Source organism: Magnolia sinica, chromosome 10 (genome assembly GCF_029962835.1).
Source record: "Magnolia sinica isolate HGM2019 chromosome 10, MsV1, whole genome shotgun sequence".
In the NCBI taxonomy this organism is placed as follows: Eukaryota; Viridiplantae; Streptophyta; class Magnoliopsida; order Magnoliales; family Magnoliaceae; genus Magnolia; species Magnolia sinica.
The window spans coordinates 76,693,476-76,717,285 of record NC_080582.1 but is presented as its reverse complement, the minus strand read 5'-3'; the positions used below and the strand labels follow the sequence as shown (position 1 = coordinate 76,717,285).

General features: G+C 39.4%; 1 protein-coding gene across 1 annotated transcript; it reads left to right on the top strand.

Moving 5' to 3' along the window:
* The first annotated feature begins 17,101 nt into the window (after nt 1-17,101).
* On the top strand, nt 17,102-19,039 carry LOC131217608 (putative leucine-rich repeat receptor-like serine/threonine-protein kinase At2g24130). Its single transcript, XM_058212548.1, has 3 exons — nt 17,102-18,819; nt 18,867-18,921; nt 19,031-19,039. Exons 1-3 carry the CDS (start codon nt 17,102-17,104, stop codon nt 19,037-19,039), a joined length of 1,782 nt encoding a protein of 593 aa, XP_058068531.1.
* The last annotated feature ends 4,771 nt before the right edge of the window (nt 19,040-23,810 follow it).

The window sequence follows — 23,810 nt, the reverse complement described above, 5'->3', positions numbered from 1 at the left end:
TGACTCAAAACTAGCCATTGGCAAGTTTTTAAGGCTTTCGAGATCATCTATAGACAACACATCTTCTAACTCCTTCCTGCATGTGTGCGGGCACACAAACAAATGGAGCTAGATCATCTTTTACCTGAAGATATGTAAAGAAAAGGAGGAAAGCCAAACATCAATTTCAGACAAGTAAGCTTCCCCTTCCTCATGTTGAGATTTCAGAACATCAGACAGCATACCTATATACCTGAAATATGAATAAAGGCTGGACATATGTGATTCTTGCTCAAAATTATTTGTGCCAAATAGCCACAGTTTCAAGGAAAATATATTCTTAAAGACCTAAAGAACCAATGTCATTATACAACAGATTGATTTGAACCTGTAAATGGGGGGAAAGGCTAACAAACAAAAAAACAATTTTGAAAGCATGCTAGCATTGAATAAAACCACCTTGGTAAAAATTGCTTGCTAAGGTACACCACTCATTATGACGCAACACAGATCAACAGATATTATTAAAGAATCAAATTAAAGTACATTGCGTCCACTTCAGATATGAATCCCAAATAAATCTGTTAATTAGGGATTTTCAGATATGAATCCCCAAAAAATCAAAAAATCAGGGATTTTCGATTCTGAATCCTCAAATCCGAATCCCATACAGGCAAATTAGGGATTTCGAATCCCAAATCCAGAAATTAGGGATTTCGAATCCCAAAATCGAGAAATTGGGGATTTTCGTCAACGGTGAGAACGGTCAGAGAGAGAGAGAGAGAGAGAGAGAGAGAGAGAGAGAGAGAGAGAGAGAGAGAGAGAGAGAGAGAGAGAGATACCCGGTCACGGTCCACCGATCCACCGAGAGAGACAGAGAGAGAGAGGATGCGCGAGAGAGAGAGCACCGAGAGAGACAGAGAGAGCGACAGAGAGACAGAGAGAGAGAGGGCGCGGTTGAGAGGGACGGAGAGAGAGAGAGAGAGAGAGAGAGAGAGAGAGAGAGAGAGAGAGGGTGCGCGAGGGAGAGGAGACAGAGAGTGAGAGACCGAGAGAGAGAGAGAGGGTGCGCGAGGGAGAGGAGACAGAGAGTGAGAGACAGAGGAGAGTATATCTCCTTCTCTCTACTCGCGCTGACACCAACGCCCGTGGCTGGTTGTCGGTGTTGTGTGGGCGCCACGATGTTGTATGTGTTTCATCCCTGCCGTCCATCTATTTTTCCATATCATTTTATGGTATGAGACAAAAAATGAGGTATATCCCAATCTCAACTGGACCACATTATAGGAAACAGTGTTGAATGAGCGTCGACCATTAAGTTACTTTTGGGGGCCATATACATTTTTGGATCAATCTGATATTTCTTTTTCTCATCATCCGGGCATGTATGACCTAATCAATAGATTTGATGTCAAATAAAAAGTACAATGGACCTTAGGAGGGTTTTAATGGTGGATATCCAATCACTATTGTTATCATGTGGTGTGGTCCACCTGAGATTTATATACCTCTCATTTTTGGTATCAAGCCCTAATTTTTAAAAAAAAAAATTTTATGTGAGAGAACACCAACACATCTCCCATAAATATTGTTGCTCCACAAGGACTCTTTTATTTATTTATTTAGAAATGCTCCGGTGCCTACGAACACAATTAGTTATAGTGTACCCATTTTTATTCAGAACATAGACAGTCCAAACCATTGATCAATACGGTTCATCAGGTATAATCCATATTTCAAGAACTACCATGAAAATATCACACTGATTTAGTAAATTTGACCATTCGATAAATGGAATTAAAAATGGACGGTCAAGATCATTTACACAAAAATAGGTCCAATCAACATTTCGATTCATCCATTTGTTAGGATTATCATGGTTTGCTTATAATTGTAAAGAATCACATTGTGCAAGTGACAATTAAAAACCCATGTAATTCCATTTTTTTATCATCAATTAAGCTATTTTTGAATTTACTAGAATTTATTTCTATTTTTTCTTGTGGATTCGAGGAATCTTTATGAAAAATATAGAAAAACTTCATGGAATTGGAATAATTATCCACTTTGAGGAAGACAGTGATCGACCTCATCACGTCCATACCTGCGCCAGTTGCTATAAGGGTTTGATAGAGAATGGTGCCCACCATACCATAGCCATCGAGGATGGGTTTAGAACTCGAAATACATCTTAGATGATGAAATAAATTGTTCATATTCTAGTGTATAATAAGAAGCATTCGCTGAACTAATGATTGTCTAGGACAGAAAATTTAGAACATTGAGAACTAAAGATCAAATGGCTCATATTCGAATCCAAGCATGATAGGTTAGGATCAACAATGAAGCATTGCTACCATAGCATCTATGGCATGATTATAACAAAAACAGGGGAGATCATAGTTTAGGAAGCAAAACATATTGAAAACCCACCCCAGCAATGTATGCTGATAAGGGGCACCGTGAGTTGTCAAAATCCTCACTGCAAAATGCATGCCAAGAGATGGATGACGAAATGCATCATGGGAAGTTCTTGTGACCAGAAGCTATGTGGGCCCACAGAAATGCAGTAACAAAACCACTTTGTTCATGATTTTCTCAAGCTCGTAATGGGATAGGGTCTAAAAATCGGGCAGGTTCAAAACTAAGTTAGGCCACTCCGAGTGAAATACTGAGAATGGAAACGTCCACCATTGAGACTTCCTAGAACCCATTATGATATTTATACACCATCTCAACCGTTAATAAGGTTATCACCACACAAATAAAACCATGGGCACAAATATCATCCCGATGTCCTGCCAAGTTTCCAATGGTGGATGTTCCATCCTGCCCGTTTTGTCTGACGTGTGGCCCACTTGAATTTTAGATTTGCCTGATTTTTGAACTCTTCTATTGGCCCATATAGCTTATTACCATTGAAGCGGATTGCGTAGTGAGTAACTCACTATGAGTAAACTCCGTGAGGTCCACCATAATTTATGTATTTTATCCTCTCCATCCGTTAATTTTAACAGATAAATTTTCGGATTGAGACTAAAAATGAGGCATATCCAATGTTCATAAGGACCACACAACAGGATACAATTGAATTGAACATCTACAGTTGAAAAATTCTTGGGAGCCCTGGAAGTTTTGGATCAAGCTTATATTTGTGTTTTAACTTCATCTATGTCTGTATGATCTTATGAACAGGTTGGATGACAAATAAAATCACTGTGGGGCCTAGAAAGGTTTTTACGGTGGAAATTATTATCTCCATTGTTTCCAGTGATATGATCCACTTGATCTTTTGGGCTCAACTCCTTAAATTAGACTGAAAAATGGATGGATGGATAGACCAAATACATTCAGGGCTTGTTTGGCCAAGCAGATTAAGAGGGATTAGGAGGGATGGGATGGTAAAATCCCATGATATGCCAAACGAGCCAAACAAACTCGATGAATTTATCCCGGGATATGGCAAACCCATGGATCACCATGATGTTTTATTATAATATATTTCAAAAAATAAAAATAAAAATACAAATTCTGAATTTTTATTTTCAAAATCTTAAAAAATTTCTTATATTTTAATTTTTTTCCTCAAAAATTTCAAAATGTTGATTTTTTTTTTCCAAAAGCATCATTTTGTTTTCAAAGTTTTCTCAAACATTGTCAAAGTTTTTCTCATTGTCATATTTTTGCATTGTGCTCCATTTTTTTGTTCAAATCGGACCAACTTAGTGCCAAGAGGTGAGAAATGCTTGATTCTTCATTTTTTTTCTACCAAATTCAAGGATTTGAACGTTAGATTTCAAATTTTGAGGGCAGGTGATCCAATTTGGGAGAAATTGGTGAATTTGATTTAAACATCTCAAGTTATTTACTGTTCAATCTGAACTAATTAAATTGTCCAAAAAGAGTTGATTATAGCTTCAATTAGTGGATCTCCCTAATAATTTAGTAATTTTATTTTTCACAGATAAATTTCAATTTACATTTAAAAATAACATTTTTTCCAAAATGTATATTTTTTTACTCTTTTAATAAAATATCATTTTTATTATAAAATATTTCAAAAAAATTAAAATACAAATTTAGAATTTTTATTTTCAAAATCTCAAAAAACTTCTCATATTATAAATTTTTTCTCAAAAATTTCAAATTTCCTATATTATCTTCAAAAGCAACATTACTTTTAGCGACAAATATTTTCGTCGCTAAAAGTATTATTAGCGACGGTTTTGGTTTGTCGCTAAAAGTCACTAAAAGTCAGGGCCAAAAATGGAAATACAAAACACTTTTAGCGCCGAAAAGTTTCGTCGGTAAAAGTAAATTTCTATTTTTTAGCAACGAAAATATTCGTTGCTAAAACTCTTAGAGGGAAAATTTTTAAAAAAGCGGGAAATTACTTTTAGCGACGCAATTTTTCGTCGCTATTAGTCAGGGCTAAGATTTTCACAACTCTTTTAGCGACGAAAATATTCGTTGCTAAAACTCTTAGCGGGAAAATTTTTAAAAAAGCGGGAAATTACTTTTAGCGACGCAATTTTTCGTCGCTATTAGTCAGGGCTAAGATTTTCACAACTCTTTTAGCGACGAAAATATTCGTTGCTTAAACTCTTAGCGGGAAAATTTTTAAAAGAGAGGGAAAATTATTAGCGACGGTCTTGGTTCGTCATTAAAAGGCAGGGCCAAAATTTTTGTTTTTTAGCGATGAAAATATTCGTCGCTAAAACTCTTCTAGAAATTCCTTCCACTCGTGAAACTTTTCGTCACTCAAAATATTATTAGCGACGGTCTTGGTTCGTCGCTAAAAGTCCGGGCCAAAATTTTCAAACTCAGATAGATGTTTTAGCGACGAAAATATTCGTCGCTAAAACTCTTCTTGAAATTACTTTCAGTAACGAAAATGTTCATTGCTAAAAAAAATTATTAGCGACGTTTTTGGTTCGTCGCTAAAAGTTAGGGCCACCTTTTTCAGACGAAATTACTTTTAGCGACGAACTGTTTCGTCGCTAAAAGTCCCATACACGTTTTTTAGCTACGAAAAGTTTTGTAGCTAAAAGTAATCGTCAAAAAATGTTTGGAGCCTTTAGCGACGAAAATTTTCGTCGCTAAAAGGCTCATCCACGATTTTTAGCTACGAAAATTTTCGTCGCTAAAAGTTTCATTGCTAAAGATACTCTTTTAGCGACGAAAATTTATTTCGTCGCTGAAAGTCACTTTTAGCGACGGAAAAAAATTTCGTCGCTAAAAACCCTCTTTCTTGTAGTGACGTTTCTGGTCTATGTAATGATGTTCATGGCAGGCCGTGCCTTAGGAACAACGATGGTTTGATGTCCACATTGTAAGGATGATGTTGGTTAAATGTCTGCATTGTCACTCTCCCTAGGGCCCATTGTTAGGCCCATACTTGTAGTGTGTAGGCCATATAGGCCCATCTTTGTTATGAACAGATCCCATCACCACATAACATGTTTAGTATAGATCCATGATTCATGATCATACGCATCATATGTATGCCTGTTATGAGGAGTGACTAATCATAGCATATGCCTTCGGGCATATTGTTTATGGGCTCCCTGATAGGCGGAGTTACCCTTCATAAGGGTGCGGTACGCGCAAGATTATTGTATGACTGGTAGTGTGATTCATGCACTTCGCATTGTATGACATGATCTCTATATGCCCTAGCGACATTAGGGCTTGACCTCCACAGGCACATCGTGGATGACAGGATCGGACACTGAAAATATTTTTACTGAGCATCGGGGCGTTATAGATGTCCATGGGTGAAAATTTCTAAACCCGATGGTCCCAGAGGATGACTCCAACGTCGAGACCGAGTGTATATATGAGCGCACGAGTGCCGAATACCAAGAGGCCGCATCTCCCACTATGTCGTGATCGGTTAGAAAGGGGTGTGGCCTTACTCGCCCGAGGGTAGAGGGCATTACTAGGCTGAGTTTGATCAGCTCATGAATGAGTCCGCTATCGACGTGCCAAATAGGTATTGACAGACTATTGGCCAGGCGGATAATGAGGTTTCTTACACTTACTTGGACTGTGCGGTTGGAGAGCGACAGTGCCATTTGGAGTGTACTAAACCCTGGTGATTATCCAGAATGAGAACTGTACTGATATATGATGAGGATTGACATGCTTGAGTTGCATCTCGCATCGCATGGCCGTGTTATGGTTGATAGCATTCATATCCTGCACCGCATAGCCTTGGTACGGCTGATTGCATTCATGTACTCACCAGCATAATTCCGCATTACGCTGACCGCATAGCCTAGCCGGCATTGGAGCATGCAGTCGAGCTTCTGAAGTTTTTGTTACTTTCATTACCTTGTATTTTTCTTTTTTTACACACTGTGCTCAAAGTTTTTTATCATAGTGGATTTTGTGACGGTGTTCTTGTGATTATTGTTCGTGGGTTATGCTTATGGTTATGCTTATATTGAATCAAAATCATGTTTGAAATCATCCTTGTAGGATCCCAGGATCGGAACCTGGTGTATAGATGCCGGGAGCTGAGAATGGGGTACTATGGAGGTTGTCGGCGCCAGATTCAGCGATCGAGAATTTTATGAACCCGATTTTCAAGTTTGGGGCGTGACATATATACAGGCTTATGTGACCTTATCAACAGATTGGATGACAAATAAACAATACAGGAACACAACGTGCGCTTTAAGAAGTTTTTAATGGTAGGGCATTCTATTGGGATTTTAGCCTGCGGAATCACATAGATCTACATCTAGGATAACAATCAAATGACACCAAGCACACAAGAGAACACACAGATTTAACGTGGAAAAATCCTTGCGGAAAAAAATCACGGCATACAGCGACAGATCTTCATTATGAAAATAGAAATTACAAAGTGAGAAGACTTACCCGATTCGAACAACCTCGAATCTCACCAAATCTGCGTAACCTTGACTAGTCGAGTTGAGGCCTTGACCAATCGAGTGCCCTAAACACCCAAATAAGTAGCACGCTGGACTTTGAGTCGAGTGGTGCTCGATCGGTCGAGTGGACCCTCGACTAGTCGAGCCAGCCTCTTGACCGGTCGAGCAGCCCAAACATTGAAGATTTTTAAAAGTCTGATAACAATCTCCACCAAGTCTTCAATCTTCAATTGTGTATCTTGTTGCCCTCTTCTCTTATCTCTGCATCATAGCTTCTTGTGCACCCTCCGTCCTTCTTTTATGCCATCGCCAAGGCTAGAGAAGTTACACAGAACTTGAACTTCTCTGCAGGAATGATCTAGGTGAGCATGTTAATTTGCCAGATCAAAATCCACGTGTACAACCACCTTTGCTCCTGTCTTCTCAAAATGAAATATGTAGTGTTCTTACCATCTCACCGCTACCCAATATTGCTTGCCGAGGTACTTTCTCACAACACTGATAGCCTATGAAATAACTGTCTAATCCAGACTATGACATACACTGCCAACCGCATTCGAATAAGGCTCATGAGATATCCTTCTTTTCCTCATCTGTTTTGGGACACGTCCTGAGGAAAACTTCAGGAGAGACGCGTAGGGAACACTCTCCGGCTTTACATGGTTCGTCACCTCCTTGATCAATACCTACCCAAGGTATTCTGCTTAAGATAACTAAAGCCCACTCCTCTTCCAGTCTCAATGCTGGGAACCATCTTTGCAGCCCCCCGATCCTTCATCCTGAATGTTCCACTTAACTAAGTTTTCAGTACATTGATTTCAGACATGTCATAATTGGCGATCTACATGTCATCAATTCCTGAAGGAATCAAACCACTGCATAGGCAACAGGTCATACCACGACCTCCTGCAAAGTCTTTTCTCAGCCCCTTTAACTTTGAACCGCTCTGATTGCTTCAAGTAGATCTACTCTTCCAATTTTTCGTACAGAAGTGTAGACTCTACATCCATCCTTCTAGCTCAAGATCAAATTGTAATACCCAATCCATTCCGTACCAGTTTCTATGCATATATGCATGATGATTGACACCCTTAGCTAGACCTAGATTAGCCGTTCATAGTACACACCCAACTGACCAGGACCTCAAGACCTTGAAACCTATCTCATATCGACCTCCCCATCGCCGCGATCGTGGAGGTACCACCCGTTCGTCGGTATGATAATCTGTTAGTGAGATACACCGTGAAGAATAATAAGTGTCTCATGTGCACATGACACCATGTATTTCATTCCACACATGTGCACAACACATGTCATACACACATGCACATGCCACACATGGGTGAGAGAATCTCTACCCATGTATGTGATGTCACATACCCATACCTCTTCTCTCTCATGTGCATGAAAAGTCAACCTTTCTCCATGCCATATACTATGCATGACATCACCACACCATGCCATCCCACGCTCCTTTAATCCACCATTAATTACAAAGCATGAATTAAGTACCATAATCCTAGCCTAAGATAATATTAATCACATCAGCTTAACTTAACCAAAAATTTATCCATTTCTTTATAAATGCCCCTCCATTCCTTAGCATTTCACCATTTTTTTCCATAAGAAAGAGAGAGAGAGAGAGAGAGAGAGAGAGAGAGGAGTGATCTTGGTGGGCCATCAACTCCATCAATCCCATACCTTCCATCCATCTCAACCATCAATTCCATCCCTTCCATCCATCTCAACCATCCATCTAATTCATCAAGGTGAGTACACCCACACTATTCATTCTTATTTTGTTTTTGTTGTGTTTTTGTATGGTGGAGATGATGTTGATCATAATGATGTGATAATGATGTGTTTAATGGTGTGGATTCATGGGAGAATATAAAATAATAATAATAATAATAATAATAATAATAATAATAATAATAATAATAATAATAACAATGTTTTTATAGACTTTATGTGGGACCCATTGATTGTGGGCCCCACTGTAATTTTGTAGGCCATCCAAACCATCCCAAAGTGAGGCCATTGTGCTGGCCAAACACACATGTGCACACACGTGCGTACACTAAAGAAATAAATAAATAAATAAAATAAAATAAAAAAGAGAGAGGAAGGCTGGACGCTGCAGCAAGTAGCGTCCAGACGCCCCTGCCGCTTGAAAGAAAAACAAGGAAAGAAATTTGGGTCCCCAACGGGCCCCACCCATGATGTATGTATTCAATCCATGCCGTCCATCCAATTTCCCAGCTCATTTTAGGCGTTGAGCCGAAAAATGAAACTAATCCAGTTCTCTGGTGGGCTACACCATTAAAAATCATGTGAAGACATGTTAAAGCATATAAAAGTACTTGCTGGGGCCCAATTGAAATTTTTATGCATTTGAAACTTGGATTGAACGCTCCACCACGTGGGACACACACAACAGATGGACTGGATCGTCTTGTTGTGGGCCCCATCTATGAGAAACAAAAAAAAACAAAAAAAACAGCAATCTGACGCTGCATGCTGCAGCGTCCCTGTTGACGTTGGAAAGAGGTGGGCCCCACCACTGGCCCTACCTTGATGTATGTCAAACATCAACACCGTGCATTTGATGGGTCCCCTCTTAAAAATGGGTCACGCCAAAAAGCAACCGTACAAAGAACTTAAGTGGCCCACACCATCTAAAATAATGTGCAGTCATGGCTAAAACATATAAAAGCACTTGCTGGGCCTCACCTGAAATTTGGATGCATCTGAAACTTGGACTAACCCATCAACCACGAGGGACACACACAACAGTCGGACTGGATCGTCCTGTTGTGGGCCACATATTTGAAAACAAAAAATAAATAAATAATATATATATATATATATATATATATATATATATATATATATATGCTGCCGCCGTCAGCGTCTGCTGCTGACGCTGGAGGAAAGTGGGCCCCATCACAGGCCCCACGTTGATGCATGTCGAACATCAGTACCATGCATTTGATGGGTCCCGTTTAAAAATGGGCCACCCTCAAATTTCAGCCATACATGGAACTCAGGTGGCCCACACCATCAAAACAAAAAAAAAATAAAAAATAAAAAAAAATTATGAAGCTGAATAAACCAGCAATTTTATGGGTATGATCATGTGGTATATGTTATATCTAAACCATCCACCCATTTGGTGAGCTTGACCTAAGGCGTGAAAGAAAAATAAGATAGATCTAACTATCAAGTCGGCCACACGACAAAAGGAGAAAGGATTGAACATCTACCATTGGAACTTTTTTTTGGGTCAGAAGTTTTGAACCAATATAAAATTTGTCTTTCCCCTTAATTCAGGTCTTTATGAACTTATGAACAGATTGGGTGGAAAATAAATGTTATGGTGGGCCCGATGAATGGTTTAACGGTGAAATCATTATCCAAATTGCTAATTGAGGAGAGGTCTAGATAATCTTTGGTTATGATTCATTTTTGGATAATTTTCTAAAATGATCTCTAAAAATAGATGAACGGTGTAGATATAATAAATACATCACTTTAGCACCCATGTAACTTTGATCTCCTTGAACCATTCGTACAACTCAAAGCTCAAGCATGTAAAATCATGTGTTAGGTCCACCTGAAATTTGGATGTATCTGAAACTTGGTCTGACCCCTCAACCAAGTGGGACACACATAATGGATGGGCTGGATTTATGAACCACACCTCTACGGGCCCAACAAAATAATTATGAATATTTAAGGGAGGGTAACCCTCTCAACTTGTGTGTGGTATGGCCCACTTTGATATAGGTGTTATGCCACTTAATCCACCATGGTTATGACATGATTTATATTCAAGATCCTCATCGTTTAGTTATTTTATCAGCCCCTTTGACAGTATGTTACCAAGACTCGGGCCCATCCAATGATTAGATAGCCGTTCATTATGAAATAATGTAAATTGAACTCTCATCACTAAAAATTTATTATGGGTCATCCTGATGATGTATTAGATATTCAACCCATCTAGCCCATGTACCGGGTCCCCTCTAGGGCATTGTCCCAAAGATCAGTCAATTCAACCTGAATTGGACTACACAATACAAGGCTGTGAGAATAAGGACTTAACTATTGAATCCAACCTAAGGCCACCATAGTGTATTTATTTAATCCATGCGGATCATCCACTTCCTCATATCATTTTAGGATTTGTACTAAAATCAAAGTAGACCTAAGTCTTAAGTGAGTCACATACGACTTAACCTCATGGGAAAGCCCCATGAGCTCCACCATATAGAACTCATTGTAAATTCCATTTATTTGTGGGTCCAAGAATGTTAAGGCCCATTTTAAGTGAATGTCATGTGGGCCCATCAGTGGTATCCTTGGGCCAACCATTAGGTCTCTTCAACAAGAGTTTGTAATCTCCATGTGTTAAACATATGACAAACTGGTATTGTAATTTTTAAAGTAATGATGGTTAATCCCTTAAATGGGTTGATCATGGACAGCCCTTGATCACTTGGCACTTTGGTTAAAGTATGGCCCTAAGTAATAGGATCATGTGACTTGTGTCTAAACCCTTAAACATGTTTAATTATAATAAATATGTAGACTCTAGTGGTGTGAGGGTGTGATATACCTATTTGGTCCATTAATCATGTAGGTATTTGATGTATATATAGCCGCCTAATCATAGGCAATGGTGGAGTATACGTAGTCATCTAATTGTATGAATGTGAAATACGTACAAGGCCACCTAACCGTATGAAATCAAGTGGCATTGATGGCCATTCAATAATGTAGGTTTGTGCTTATCGATATAGATACCGCCACTTGAATCACATATAACTAAGTTGTACACTAACTGAATGTGATGTAGAGTTATATTACCTAAGCTAATGCTATTAAGGTCCTGGATTCTATACGTTGTGATCGCTAAACCGTAAATGGTACGATGAAACGTGGCTCTTGGCCCTTAACTATGCAGCACCAAATATGAGCCATTAACTATGTGACATGTGAAGTGGTTGTAGTATAAGACTTATCATAATTGGTGTAGCCATCTATTCATGGCCTATGAGCAAAGCCCATTGAGATATATTTCTGGCCCATATGATGAGGCTCATTGTGATGTATTTGAGGCCCATGTGTAGGGCCCACCTATTGTGTATTTAAAGCCCATGGGTTGTGAAGCCTGATGTGGTGTATTCTTGGCCCATGTGTCGAGACCCATAGCGATGTGTAAGGCCCATATGATATGGCCCAATGTGATGTATATGCGGCCCACGAGTGAGGCCCAATGCGATGAATGTGTGGCCCTTGTGAGAGACTCAAAGCGATGAATATGAGGACCAATGTGATGTGTGATTTCGCCATGATGTATGTATTGATGTTTATGTGGGTCACTCCTTGGGAGTAATGTTGGTTAAATGCCCACATTAACGGGTAATGATGGTTGAATGTCCACATTGTGACCTTCCTTTAGGCCTTGTTAGGCCCATTCTCACCGATTCCAATTGACAATGCCGATTACGAGTACATGATAGCATAACATCATGATACATGCCTATACGCATCATCTGTATGTTCGTTATGAGATGTGGTTGATTATTGCATATGTCATTGAGTATGTTACTATGAGACTCCCTGATAGGCGGAGGTTATCTCACATGAGTGCACGGTATGCGCAGGATTGATGCATGACTGGATTGTATGACTCACGCATCTTGCATTGTGTGCCCTAGCGACATTAGGGCCGTAGCCTCCACAGGCATATCGTGGATGGCTAGATGGGATACCGAAAATATTTGGTTCTAGCATACGGGCGCCATAGATGTCCCTCGGTGAAAATTTCTAAACCTCCGAGGCCAGGAGATGCCCCAACATCGAGACCGAGTGGATATATGAGCGCCCGAGTGCTGAATACCAGGAGGTCGCGTCTCCCACTGTGTCGTGGTCGGTTGGAAGGGGGTGTGGCCTTACCCGCCCGAGGGTAGGGGGCATTACTAGGCTGAGTTTGACCAGCTCATGAATGGGTCCGCTATCGACGTGCCGGGTAGGTATTGGCAGACTATTGGCCAGGCGGATAGTGAGGTTTCTTACGCTCACTTGGACTGTGCTGCTGGGAGAGAGACAGTGCTATTTGGAGTGTACTAAACCCCGGTGATGATCCCAGAGATGAACTGTACTGATATGTGGACTTATTGAGCAGGATTGCATACTCATTCATTCATTCATTCACTATCCACTCGGGCTGGTGGTGCGCAACTATTTGTTACGTGTACCTTCGCAATGGCCAGGATTTCGGTTGGGGTGCGACTAACATGAGATCAGGAGTTTACCACATTGAGTCTGACTATCCAAATTAGGTATGTGACTAGTTTGGATAGAAGTCCTTTGTGATAGACCCTATAGTCTGCGATACTACGTACTACCATCCCGACTTCACTCCAGCATAGTCATTTCATTCGCACCATATATTGCATTGCATCCTCGACATCTGATATTTGGCTCTTTATAACTCCTCATTTACATGCCGATTTATATTGCGTACTCTAATATTATATGACTCATAGACTTGTCAGTATTTCCGATATTGTATAATTATGGCATGACAATATGATGATGATGATGTGATTAAGGATGCATGTAATATGGTTATGGCTGTGGTATGATTTCCTTGTAGCATATTTATCTTGCCTGCATATAGAACACACTGCACACACGTGTGTACTCACTAGGCTTTTTGCCTAAGCCTCTTATTTTCCATTTTTTTCAGGGTTGGAGTAGCTTGGAAGACTTAGCTTTCTCGATGCATTGCATCTATTCTTCGATTTAGCAATGTTGACGTTACGTATCTTTTGTAAAGCATTATACTTATAACCATCGGGACTCATGATGGAGAGTGTTGCTTGGTAGTTTGATCATGGATCTTCATGCTCAGGTATTACTATGTATATAAATAAAAAAAATCAGTCAAAAATCTTCCTTGTGGTGCGCCGAACTCGGGACTTGGTGTATGAAAGTTGAGTGCTGAATTCGGAGCATCACGGAAGCTGTCCGTCCCCGGGTTTGGGGCGTGACACAAATTGGCGAACCAACGCCAATCATGGATCTAATAGACACCTGCTATACCGTCAGCGTGAATATCTCTGAGAAGTCGATCCCTTCTCTCTGAGCATAACCCTTCGCTACTAACCTCGCCCTGTATCTATGCTGTATCCTCCTGAAGATCCACCTGCATCCAACTGCTTTATAGCCCACTAGAAGCTCCACCAGCCCCCATATGTCGGTCTGGTATAACGAATCTATCACATCGCCTATAGTCACCTTTCACTTCTCAGCACCAGGCTCACCTAGAGCCATTTGAATAGAAGATAAATCCCCTGTGATATTAGAGTCGTCCATGTACCTCACCGGTACTCGACGATTATGCCGTGTGATTCTTCACATAGGTGGCTGCTCCACCTGCTCTGTATCCTTGTTCGTGCGTCTCAGCCTTCCTGCCCTACCCGCTTATGTGGCTATGCCCTACATGCCACACAATTGCAAAGGTGGAATCCGCTACATCCGCTACAGCTCTACCTTTTAAAATGCTCTCGATCAACCTGTACATGTTACCGAGTCGTTGTGCTTTCATGATTACCCGTGCCCCCTTAAATACTTTAAGAACACTATCAATACCTGTGTAATTGCATCCTTTTACCTCAAGTACACTAAGAGAAATCATATTCTACTTTGAATTAGAAACGTGTCTCACATCAGTCAGGGTACGCTCCACCCCATCAAACATCTTAATACGCACCATACCAATAGCTACAACATTACAAGTAATATCATTGCCTATAAATACCTGTCCACCATTGCACTCCCTGTAACTAGTGAACCAACTCCGATGAGGAGTCATGTGAAAAGATGCCCCTGTATTTAGCATCCACTCATCCTTACGATCATCGTATGACCGTCTGAGTGAAGACACAGACAAAACATCACTATCATATCTACTTGATCCATCTGATGTGGCAACATTGGCCTCCCTGTACGAAGCCTTAGAATCTTCTCTCTTCGATTTAAGATTTTCACAATCCTTCTTCACATGTCCTTCTTTCCCATAGTTCCAACACTTTACCTTTCCCTTTCCCTTGCCCTTGCCCTTAGATTTGGATCTAGAACCTGAAGAACCTGTACTTTGTTTAGAATTCCTACCCTTTGTAACTAGTGCATCAGAAGATATCTCCATGTCGACGTTAGGCTATCTCATAGCCTTCCCTTGAAGGGCTGAGATAACGGTGTCGACACTCAGGGTTTTATTCGTGAAGCACATTGTGTCCTTGAATGACTCATAAGACGCCGGAAGAGAATTCAACAATACATATGCTTGTTCTTCATCTTTCATCACTTCCTCCATATCCAGTAATTTGCAAACCAATTTATTAAAGTTACTGATGTGAGCCTCAGATCTCCACCTTTTGCCATCTTAAAGTTATACCACTGCCGCTTCAAGTGCAGACGATTTTCAGAAGATTTTTTCGTATAGACATCCTCTAACTTCGCTCATAACTTAGCTACAATTTTCTCCCTCATGACGTTGTAGAGAACCTCATCCGTGAGACATAAACGGATCGATGATAAAACCTTCTTATCAAGAATATTCCATTCATCATCAGTCATAGTAGACTTTTGTTCCTCAAGAGCACCGTCTTCGCCTTGCTTGATTAAGGAACTCATCATCTTGGTCTTCCATAATTCAAAATTATTTTTCCCTGAGTACTTCTTAATTTCATACCTAGTGCTGGCCATTATTACTAACCCCTCAGATTCAAGTCTGTGCCCTAACGATTGCTCTGATACCACTTGTTGGGATTTTGGTCTGCAGAATCACACAGATCTAGATCTAGGATAGCAATCTAATAGCACCAAGCACACAAGAGAACATGCAGATTTAAAGTGAAAAAACCCTTGCGGGAAAAAACTACGGCACAAAGCGACAGATCTTCACTATGAAAATAGAAATTACAAAGTGAGAAGACTTACCCGATTCGAACAACCTTGAATCTCACCTTTGCTACACCCTTTGATAACCCTAAAACCCTTTAGAATACCTTTAGGAAGCCTTGGAATTTTTTAGAAAAGCCCTAGGGACCCCTATTTAGAGTTTAGACAACTTTCCTTTCGTACCCTTACAAAACCACTCTAAATTTATGCAGTCCGCACCAAATCTACGCAAGAATCTGCGTAACCTCGACCGGTTAAGTCATCCCCTTGACTAGTCAAGTGCCCTGGACACTCAAATAAGTAGCACGCTGGACTTTGAGTCGAGTGGACCCTCGACTAGTCGAGCCAACCTCTCGACCGGTCGAGCAACTCCAAACATTGAAGACTTTTAAAAGTCTGAGAACACATTCCATCACCATTATTTCCTATGGCATGGTCCACCTATCTGCTTCATTTTTCAGATAAGGCGTTAAAATCATATGAAAAAACGAACAGACGCGTGGACATAGAATACATTAATCAAGGTTGGCCCGACAGCTAGGGTCGCACCGATCTCTGGTGAGTCCGGTGCCTCACCTAATCCGCTCCCTCCTCTGAAACACGAGTAGCAATATCTAAGTATAGATGATTGCTTGACTGATTCTAAGAAGTAGGTCCGCCAGCATAATAGACTTTTGAACAGGTAGTGCAATCACCTGTGGCTCACTTCCTATCGCCCTCTGACTAATGATCAGACAGCAATACGGTTCATCAAAATCCAGCCTTCATCTAGACAACTGATCCTTTCCATCAATCCAAATCTAACGGTGTCGAATGCTCCAAAATGGTAAAAGGATTAATCACCCACTTCATAAAAAAGCCGCACTAGCTCGTGGAAAGGAATAAGCACCCACTTTATAAAAATGCCGCGCTCGTGCAAAGCAAAAATCGAAGTCCCACAACAAATCATAGCCTGAGTAGAAAACTCCATTGAAATCTCTCTCTCTCTCTCTCCCCTCAACCCAGTGCAACTCACACTGAATTTCCATGTATGTGATTATTAAAAATCGTCAGATTGTGAACATGCGGTCATCCTGAGTTGGGACCACCTCTCAAAATTGATAGTATTTAATGCACACTAACCATATAAATAAGTGGTCTTCGACGCAACGAAGATCAGACAACTTACACTGATCGCTTACACTGGAAACTCGGTGCAACAGCCATGGAAGCGATAAATAGCCACTGATGCTTTCTCCATACAAATGATCGCCACCATCGACATGGAGATCCAACCCATGAAGAAGACATTCTGTCTACTACTCTTTTTACCTATAATCTACACGACAGCCCACCCATTGATCTATCACCATCACCATCCTACAATTCTCACTGACAAAGCAGCTCTCCTAGCCTTCAAGGACACCATGACCCAAGACTCTCAATCCATTCTTGCAGACTGGCAAAATTCATCCAATGTCTGCAACTTCACAGGTGTGGTGTGCAACCATCAGCACCAACGTGTGGTGCAACTCCTACTCAACCGTAGCGGCATTCACGGCCCGCTTTCTCCATTCCTCGCCAATCTCACTGGGCTCCTCTTACTAGACCTATCTGAAAACAACCTCGTGGGGCCCATACCTCCAGAACTGGGCTCCCTATGGCGCCTCAACGAACTCAACCTCTTCGGGAACCTCCTCCACGGTCTGATCCCTGATTCACTCTCCCTCCTTTCTGAACTCTTTTATCTAGACCTCAACGTAAACCGTCTGACAGGTACCATCCCCTCATCGATCTTGTACAATTGCACATCATTAGTTTACATAGATTTCTCTGAGAACGCCCTCCACGGAGAAATCCCACCAGAGATGGGAAACCATCTCTCCGACCTAATGTTCCTCCAGCTATATTCAAATAATTTGAGTGGGAAACTCCCTCCATCGCTCTCAAATTGCACCATTTTGAAATGCTTGGATGTGGAGAACAACAGACTTTCCGGTGAACTGCCCTCCGAAACCGTCAGCAGATTGCAACTCCTCGAACTCCTCCTCCTGTCAAATAACCTTTTCACGAGCCATGATCACAACACCAATCTTGCCCCGTTCTTCAAAGCCCTTTCCAACTGCACTCACCTACAGGCCATAGAATTGGCGGGAATGGGCCTTGGAGGCCAATTGCCGACCACCATCGATCAGCTCGGGATCTACTTATCAAGCATACATCTCCAACACAACCGGATATTCGGGTCGATCCCGCCCACCATAGTCAACCACTCCAATCTCACGGTGCTCAACTTATCATGTAACCTCCTCAATGGGAAGATCCCAGATGAGATAGGCCGATTGCAGAACCTGCAATGGCTAATCTTATCCAACAATTTGCTGATCGGCCCAATTCCGCCATCAATCGGACAGATTAATCTGTTGAATCAGCTTGATTTATCAAAAAATAGATTATCGGGCGAAGTCCCGGGTAGTCTGGGAAACCTTATCTTCCTCAGTGATCTTTTTCTTCAAGAAAACGAGCTTTCTGGAATCTCATCTTCTATAGGAAGGTGCGAGTCCTTAAACAGGTTGGATGTATCTTTCAATAGATTAACAGCAATTCCTAAAGAAATATTTGGACTAACCCATATGGGAATTTTCTTGAATCTTTCACACAATCTTATAAATGGGCCACTGCCATTAGAGCTTAGCAAGATGGAAGCAGTCCAGGAGATTGATCTATCGTCAAACTATTTCCATGGCATCATATTCCCTCAGCTAGAGGGCTGCATCTCCGCTTGCATGATCAATTTCTCTCATAATTTGCTCGAAGGGAAGCTTCCCGGCACGTTAGGATTGCTTCGGAACCTCAAATCACTCGACGTCTCCTACAATTCATTATCTGGAGAGATTCCGGTTGGGCTTGGGGGTTCTGTTAGTTTTGATAGGCTGAATCTCTCATATAATGATTTCAATGGACCGATACCCACGAGCGGAAGGTTCGCAAACTTCACCTATCTCTCGTTCCTCGGAAATCCACATATAGGTGGGTCGATATCGCGTGTGCCAGTTTGCATGAAGAGGAAAAGATGGTTGATGTGGTTTGTTTGTATGTTTTTCTCCCCCACAGTATTACTATATATTTTGAATTGAAAATGAATAACTTTAGTTTCCTTGTTACTTATCTGAAGTTATTGTTCTACATTACAGGTATCTTGAATATGTTGGCCTATTTTTATATCCCAATTGATAATTAGTTTAGCTTAAGAGTCAGCTTAATTATTTATCTAGATGAGTTTGACAAAATGTCATACTTTGTGCGAATTTTTCTTATGTGTCAATTTAATTTTGGAATAATTTCCTACTCTAAGCTTTGACTGATGTGAATATGTAGTTTCTTATTTGTAACTAACATGTAGGTCATTCAAATACAAAAACAAACTTATCTATAAATAACTTATATAGCTTACATCCAAACATAATTATCTTGGCGTTATTTTCACCAGTAAGTAAATTAACAGTGACTTATAAATTAAAGAAATTATTGGCATTCAAATGCATTGCTTATTTATTTTTTTGCCAAATTTAAAACTTCTCCTATATATAAATATTAAAACTTGATACCAGTAACCATGCTAGGAGAACACTTTTCTTGGATGAACCCTACATTACATTGTCATACATTTCCTATAACTTTTTAACCTCTTATTCAATTGAGAAAATATTGGTACACTTGCTTATTCATTATTTAAGGAACCTAACCACCAGTTTACTTTTTTCGGTGTCAAAGTCTAAATAAATATTTTTTTTTTCATGAATTAGGGGCCACGATTGCATAGGTCCACTTACCCGAATCCTTAACTATCAGATTATGACATAACTTTTATAACACTTGAGATTCTTATCAGGTTAGATTTCATTAGCCGTGATCATACATATTGCATGACCAACTTAAAAGATAGTAATTATGATTTAACGGGTATATGTTAAAAATTGCATATATCTTTTAAACCTTTTGCTTGATCGTAAAACCATCCGTACATTTACCTTAAGATCACTGGATATATATTACATTCCACCTGTAGGATTTTTGGACATCTCCGTCATACCAAACCAAATGTTGTATGATTCGATCTACCTATTTTTGGGACTCGAACCAATAGTTCGACATGACTATTATGATTCTTATATTTTTCTATAAAAATCATGTTAGTGAATTAAGATTCACTACAAGAAAAATATGCTTTACTGGCAGCCAAAACTGCCCCTAAAACTCCCATAAACCATCGGTATAAGAATTACCGGCGGTTGGCCACGTGCCACTAAACAGGGGGGGGGGGCGGGGGTGGAGTCACTATATCTTTTATTAACGGTCACACTTTTCTATCGGTGTTTTTGATGGCCGCTGCTAAAATAAGGACTTTTACTGGCACTTATTATCCATTACCGGCGCTTTTGGTGACTGCCGGTATATAAAAGTGCCGATAACAATTGTATGAAGCGCCGGTAAAAACTATAAAAACACCAGTAAAATCTATGAGAAACGCCAGTTAAAAGCTATGAGTAATGCCGCTAAAAACTATAAAAATGCCGGTAAAAGCTATGAGAAACGCATGTGAAGTTTGTAACAAATGTCGGTAAAAGTAGCAACAAACATCGGTAAAAGTTGCAACAAGTGCCGACTAGAGATTAAAAAGCGCCGGTAAAAGCTATAAAAAGCGTTGATAAAAAATGGAAAAAGTGCCGGTAAAGGATGGAAAAAGTGTTGCAGAAAGTTACCACGACACCGGAAAAAGATATGCAGAAATATCGGTAAATGCCTGACAAAAAGTCGTTTAGACATATCAAAGCACCGGTAAAAGTATTTTTGACCACCGCAATAAGGTTGCTAAAACACTGAGAAAGATATGCAAAAATGCCAAAAAAGGCATGCCGAAGCAATTTCATGCCAAAATTTGTATGTATAATTCTACAAGCAAAAAAAAAAAAAAAAAAAAAACACAACATGGTATTAACAACTAACACTAAGGTAGTAGACCGCTTCCAAAAGTTTTACCATGAATATATTTATGTCTTCTACTAGCACTAAGATAGTGACATGCTACACCCGTTACCAACTAAAATACAAAAATAGAACTAAGAGGGTGAAACTCTAGAAAAGAAAAACGAGGAACAAAAAAAGAAAAAGAAAAAAGAATGCACTTGCAAATGTGTTTAACTGTTTTTGACGGATAGCAAGGTGGGGAAAAAGAAGCATGATAAATTCAAAAGTATCCAATTTGTGGCTGATCAGAAACTATCCTTAAGAGAAAAAGCAAACTGCTTAAAGTAAAAGGAAAGCATTGCTGGAAGCCTAGAACTAACGATTTTTCCAAAACTGATTAAACATTCACAATCAATTTTGATTATGTTAAATGTCATTTGGAATGACTTGGCCAAAAAATCCCATGCAAATGAAATTTTAAAACACTTACAGGCATGCCAATGTAAACTATTTGTCCATCTAAAAGTAGAGATGGCAAATTCGGGGGAGGTTTTCTCGGCCTATGCTCATTGTAAGTAACAGTGCGTTCCACCTGATATAGGCAATGAAAAGAATAATAAAACACACAACAAGAAGAGAAAAAAAAATATATGATAAAGAAATGAAAGTAAGCAAGACCTTTCATTTTCTGTGTATCATACTTGAATTTATGTAATCAAGACCTCCGTCAAAGAAACAAAAGCTATAAATTGAAAATTAAAATTTTGCAGAAAACCTTATAAAATTGAAAATTAAAATTCTGAACAAGGTATGTAATCAAGACCTCTATGAATATCGGTCAATGCCTAACAATGTAAAAGAAAAGAAAAGAAACAATTAAAAATTCTGCTAGGCTAAATCTTCTAGTCAGAAGACCTTTACGGGCTTAAATTAGCATTCAAACACAACCTCTAAATCATTTACAACCAGTCCCATTTACAGGTATCTTGAGAATGAAAGGTTACATAATGGACAAAAAATTTACAGATTGAGACACAAGGAAAAGCAGGAGGAAAAAAAAAGCAACGGCTTTCAGCGACGCCCGAGGTGAGACTTCTTAAATGCACCCTAAGAACCAGAACCCATGCCATATAAAGGACCTTTGTCACCACCCTGCCGTGCGTAGAGGTCAGCTAATAAAACAGTATGTATACTCATAAGTTACACTATCTAAAATTAAATTTCCAATCATAAATATTTCTTGCAAAAACAGCCATACCGAATGAAATCCATATCCATCCCCATATGAAGCAGCAAAACCCCCCTCTGGTTACCATGTTTCACTACAAATGCACCACCTTCAGTCACCAATGCAGAGACAAAAGTTTACAAAACAAAATAAAATAACCAAAACAAATTTGAAATAAAATAAAAGGAACCAATAAATATCTGTAACTAGCAGATGGGGGAGAATAGCTATGGAATTTTTATTTTTATTTTATATAAATATGTGGATAGATTTTTCTTCCCTTTTTCTATAAAAGAAGCCTTCTTCCAATTTTGTCTATTAAGATTGCACCCATTGTCTATTAAAAAAATCCTGAATCTTTCAAGAAAATAACAGTATCAAACAACAAACCTATCATGCATCTTAATGTCTTGCTTAGAAAAAAAATCCATAGATGTATTACTCCATTCGGAGTCAACAAATAGAACTATAAATGTTGAGAATGGTTATTACGAATATGCATATTTGAAGAACTCAACTCAGATATATGCATATATCATAGGAATAGTAGAGTAACTGAAGTCTCCATATATGAATTCTAAAGCCATCATTGAAATAGAAGTAACAATCAACAAATTGTTTTTCAGATCCATCAGGTGAAATTCATCATTCCATTGCACTTGCATCACAAGAGATTGAACAACAAAGCTTCATTTATTAAAGGCAAAAAGGTAGTAGCATGATGAGACTACTACTACTACTGCAAAAAAGCTAAAGTTTCACCATCTATAGCATTTAAAGAAAAAATTTCGTTCCATAGAAGCATGATTTATAGAAAGAAATGAGGATGCACTCCAAAGTCCAAATCTAGAGAAATGAACAGGCTTGTGAAGTATTCCACAGAAAATCGAATTAAAATAAGGAAAGGATTGAACCAGTGGACCAACACCAATCCATAATTTCATTTTTACTATAAAGACCAATAAAATGAAGATGTATGGATACTCGCATCTAGTCAAGTAGTTGGGAACTGATACAAGTGAATGGTGTAAGTAAGATCTAGAAGCCCAAATAAGGAGCCAAAACCAACCATAAATCAATATTTAGTTACATACTTCTGGTTGAGGTTCAGCTGCAGAAAAAGCAGACGAGGAAAAAAAAAAGAAGGTAATTCCCAAACAAGAAATAAAAACTAGATTTTGGAGTGCAGCTAGCTCAGGTATCAAAGTTGTTGTTTCTGGTTCAATATGAAATGGTCACCTTGAAGTAGACGCTCAATTTGAAATAGGGAATCATAAAATGCACGTTAAGATTGGAAAGCATTACTTAGGTCATAGTCAATGAAATAATATGAAACTAAATTGTATATCAGTACAAATATCATTAATAAATGAATGGAGGCCAATATACAAGGATACCAAACATATGAATATCATCCCATCAGTTGCAGAGGCTGCTAAGATCCAAATTACAATATCTGAATAGTACAAGTTAGTAGGGGGCCACATACACCATAGCCTTCCATGTCTGCATATTCCAAACAGGCAACGAAGCAAATCCCATTTTGTCAACATTACTTGAACCATGCCTACAATATGATACAATTACATGATTTGAATATAGGCAGGAAAACTAGAAAATTTATAGATATATATTTTGCATATGAGTTGCATCTAGCTCGTGTTTTGGCTATCCCTAGAGCATTAGTAGGAGCTATCTCTAGATTCTAGAGTCGAATAACTGAAGGACTGTGGAAATCTACTTCTAGATGCTGTCATTTGGTTTATATCTCAATGAGT

Excerpts from the sequence above, each read along its gene's own strand:
- LOC131217608 (XM_058212548.1), top strand. The coding sequence starts at position 17,102 with ATGATCGCCACCATCGACATGGAGATCCAACCCATGAAGAAGACATTC. Across the intron at positions 18,820-18,866 it reads CCGATACCCACGAGCGGAAG|GTGGGTCGATATCGCGTGTG; the intron begins GTTCGCAAACTT and ends ATCCACATATAG.